Genomic DNA, 4,009 nt, shown 5'->3' on the forward strand with positions numbered 1-4,009 from the left:
CGGCCAGAACTCAGTCCAAGGGCATCGTTTCACCGCAAAGCCCAAGAAGATCTGGAGAACTGGGATGGCGTCCTGGCTCCAAAGCCAGGTTTTCTACCACAACCTTCATTGGGACAGAAACTTGCAAGGCTAGCAAGGGCCACCCTTGGGTGCCACGCGATTTGGCTCAGTGGCCTCGTCTCTCCGAGGATGCTTCTCAGATGTCCTCGGCCAGCTCCAACCTCTCTTGCCAACGTGTACGTCTCCAACAGAAATGCATGTCCCCCCCCTCCCCCCAGGGAGACTCTGCACTGGGGTGTCACCCATCTCCAACCTCTTCTTCCCCCCCCAACCCTGGGGCAGGTTCTAATCAGGTCCTTCCTGGGCAGCTGCAGTAGACAGCTGGCGGGTGTCCTCGCCTCATCTCTCCTCTGCTCAGGCGTCAGTGCCCGTGTCGCCCAGCCCTTCGCACCCGAGTCCAAGCCAGTAAGTGCCAGGAGCTCTGAATCATCATCAGGGTCACCCCCCAAGTCCTGCTGGGCCCACCTCTGCCCTCCCCTTTCCCCGGCCTCCCCAGCCTAGGCAGGATGGCCCACAGCAGGCGGCTGCCAGCTTGTTGAATTAATTTTCAAATGTGGGTGGAGGCTGTTGTGATGAATAAAATGCCAATTTATTGAAAAGTCTCAGTGAATTCATAGCACCTTTAGGTCATGATGTTTTCTTAATCAAAGGCTAGTAAGAGTACAGTTACTATCACGGGAAGCATTTTTATACATTAAAAAACCGGGACAGGCAAAGCTGGAGACAAACCCATTAGCTAAAGGACAGGGCAGAAGCCTGCAGGCTGAGCTGTTGGCGGCCTCTCGGGAAGTTGTTTATCTGAATCCTCCCCAAATCTCAAACTCGTGACAAGGCTTAGCAAAGGGCCCCGAGCCCGAAGGCTGGTTCCTCTTCAAGGTAGCCGGATCCTCGCAGAGGAGGGACCCAGAAGCCTGGAGATCCGGACCTAATGCGGAATGGTTGCTCCCGGGGGGCCCTGGGCAAATCCCTTAAACGATCCGCGCCTCCGTTTTCTGTTTGGACCTCACTCCTAGAGCATCACAAAACCGGGTGGCTGATTTCTGCTCATCCAGTCGTCAGCTCAGCTTCAGGAAAAGCAAGTGAGAGAGAAAGAGGGGGAAAGGGGAAGGGAGAGAAGAGAGCTAGATGGAGAGTCCAAGATGGAGAGAAAGGGCCGGAAGACCCAAGAGACCGACCTGCTAAGCTCGGCAAAGCGATTCTCCAATTTCAGTGCTTCTCCAGGGGCCTTCCAGAACTCGAAGGAAAGCATCGATTCGTTTCAGTTTTCTTCCAGCATCCGTTTTGTCCCGCCCTGATGACATTTCAGGCAGCAGTAACTTTTCTTCCTGTCGGTTGCTTCCAAAGGGCTCCTCTCAGAGCCCGGAGGAGAATCTCGGCTCTCGTTGCCTCCAGGCCTGACCAAGAGTCTTCCTGGTACAGCTGAGGTGTCACGGCTAGCAGGACACGCTGGGAAGGCCATTTTTCTGTAGCCATCACTTAAAAAGGCTCGCAGCAACCCAACTCTGAGCAGGCTGGGTTCTTCTGTGGTTTCCGGCTGGCTCTGTGGGTCACTGTTTGATCAGACAGATGCTGGTTTGGGAAGAGACTCGGCATGGGAAAATGCAAGGGCTCCGCCGTCTCTCCTGGCATGGGCAGGGGATTCCTTGACCAAAAGCTCAAGACTGCATTCATTCTGGCGCTCACTCGTCCAGACTGTCAGAGGTGATCGCTGAGAGATCGGAGCTCTTCCAGATGGAGGCCAGGAGAAAAAGAACCCAGCTGGGTGCGAAGCAGGGAATTCAGAGAAAGCAGCCTTTCTTCTGGAGGCAACGGCAGCATTCTGCCAGCCACCATCAGCTCCTTCATGGCTGAGGCGATGGTGGGGACGTCCAAGGTCATGTCTCCCGAGGATCTTTGCTCATCTGTCGAGTGGGAAAGCTGCTTCCACAGGCAGGTGTAAAGCTTTAAAGCACAAAGAAGGGCGAACTCCGGACTAGGGTCAGCACGATTCAGGAGCTGCTGGGGGTGGCCAGGATGTCCTGCAGCGGACACTCTACGGCTCGGCTCTCTCTGCTTCATAAAGCCCTCATGATGACCCCTCGGGGTAGAGGCAAAGACCACTGTCCATTTTTATAGAGGAACGACAGGCTCAGAAATGAATGAGTGAGAAAGGGCTTGGCACAGCAAAACAAGCACTGACTCCAGTCAGGAGACTCGGGTTCAAAACCACTTCTGAGAATGACTCCTGGGTGCTCTGGGAAGGTGCCATTAGCAATCTGGTTCTCAGTTTCCTCATTTGTAAAGAATGCCAAATGGCATGCAAAGACCTTTCTATCTTTCCAGCTAGCATCTAGGACTTGCCCAAGATCACAAGACGTTGCTTAAGAAGCTGAGCTGGAATTTGAGCCAAGTTGGGCCAAATACAGGCTGGCGTGCTCACCAGACGGATGGGATGAGTGCTAGCTTCAGGACGGACATGAAGAGGAGCTGCTGAGATCAGAGCCTTTCTTCCCTTTTATCTTGAAGGCGCCAATTTAAAACGGGCCTAATGAGAGACCTGCTCTAATCTCGAGCTCACACCAAGAGGCAGCGCTCAGGGGACTAACGTTTCAGACTGATTAAGACTGCCTGGATGTTCTCAGAGGGAAAAGGGCACCAGGCTAGGGCAGACCGATTGACAGGCACAACCTTTTGGCAATACGCAACCTCCTCTTCTGATTCTTTTTTCCTCCTCCTCCTCCTCCTCCTCCACAAATAATCTTATGACTTAGAGTGTTGTTACTTGCTTATTAGGTTGACCCACTAGGACCCCAAGGTTTGGAGCTAGAAGGGACCAGAAAGGCTTCTGAGGCCAAGTCCCTCATTTTAAAGATGAGGAAACGGAGGCCCAGGGAAGCCCGGCGCTTGTCATTTAGTGGCTGACCTGGGATTTGAACCTGGGTCTTCCTCACAAGACCTGTGTACTCTCTCCACTGTATCACGTGCCAATGGCAGGTGTCCGTTATGTTAGACACTTGCATGTATCCTAAAAGCCAACAAACTTGGTGATTTGCTTCATTTTGCTCTCTTCCTAAGAGGTGCAGTTAGCAGGAACCCAGTCAAAGCAGCCTGAACGCTTCGGGCAAAGTCATACTCTTGGACCCGGGTACGGCTGTCCCAGAGCAGTCATTCTGGGAGGCCTTACAAGAACAGCCATTGCCTCGTAGGCCTAACTCTGACAAGACTGTCTCCTAGGCAGGCTGGAATCGGAAAACTCTGAACACAAGAAAAAAAATGGTGTCAGCAACATGGGCCACGAGGCACACGTAATAAAAATGACTTCGAAATGTCACCAAAATAATAAAACAAAAAGAAGTTTAACTGACAAATCTCAATATGCATGTTAATTTTTGGTAATCTGCAGCGGAGGCTCTTTGCTCATTGGCCAAAGGCTAGAACGCCATCTTGTTTTTAAAATTGCAGGTATGACATGGGATTTAAAAAAAGTCACCGTCAACCACACTTCAATGCCATCAGCAAAACTTGTCTGGGAGAGCAATAAAACAGATGGCGACCTCCCTCGATCTGGCCCGACTAAACGTCGTGCCAACTATTTTCTTCCATTTGACTTCTACATATCTGTGGCTGTCTATCTGCCCCCCACGGGTCTGAAAAATACGGTCCATTGTAACTGTTCAGTTTCTGTCTCTTGTTCCAAGGAGGGAGGTTATAGTTGGGCTTCAGATTCCAAGTATATCTGCTCTGAGAGTAGTCTTCTCTGGGCGGGCCCGGAGGAGGCAAAGGGGGATGGCTGCCCACGTTTTGGCAAGAGTAATTCCGTCTGTATTGGTTTTTCCTAGACAGAAAAAAGCAAGGACAAACTATTAATAATGTTAAAGATGTCACAGAAACGGATGCTGCAAGACTCACAAATTTCTGAACAAGGTTAAGACAAGGTAGCTATTTCTTCCAGGTGCCAAGTCAAGTTCCA

The 4,009-nt window shown here is 51.4% G+C and overlaps 1 protein-coding gene across 1 annotated transcript in view; it reads right to left on the reverse strand.

Moving 5' to 3' along the window:
- Positions 1–630: 630 nt before the first annotated feature.
- The window catches only part of DUSP11 (dual specificity phosphatase 11), a 15,087-nt gene continuing 11,708 nt past the window's right edge, over positions 631–4,009 (reverse strand). Inside the window, exon 9 of the mRNA XM_044660372.1 lies at positions 631–3,874. Within this exon, the coding sequence (XP_044516307.1) occupies positions 3,613–3,874 (262 nt within the window). The 3' untranslated portion in view covers positions 631–3,612. The remainder of the gene's footprint in view (positions 3,875–4,009) is intronic.

This window comes from Gracilinanus agilis, chromosome 2 (genome assembly GCF_016433145.1).
Source record: "Gracilinanus agilis isolate LMUSP501 chromosome 2, AgileGrace, whole genome shotgun sequence".
Classification (NCBI taxonomy): Eukaryota; Metazoa; Chordata; class Mammalia; order Didelphimorphia; family Didelphidae; genus Gracilinanus; species Gracilinanus agilis.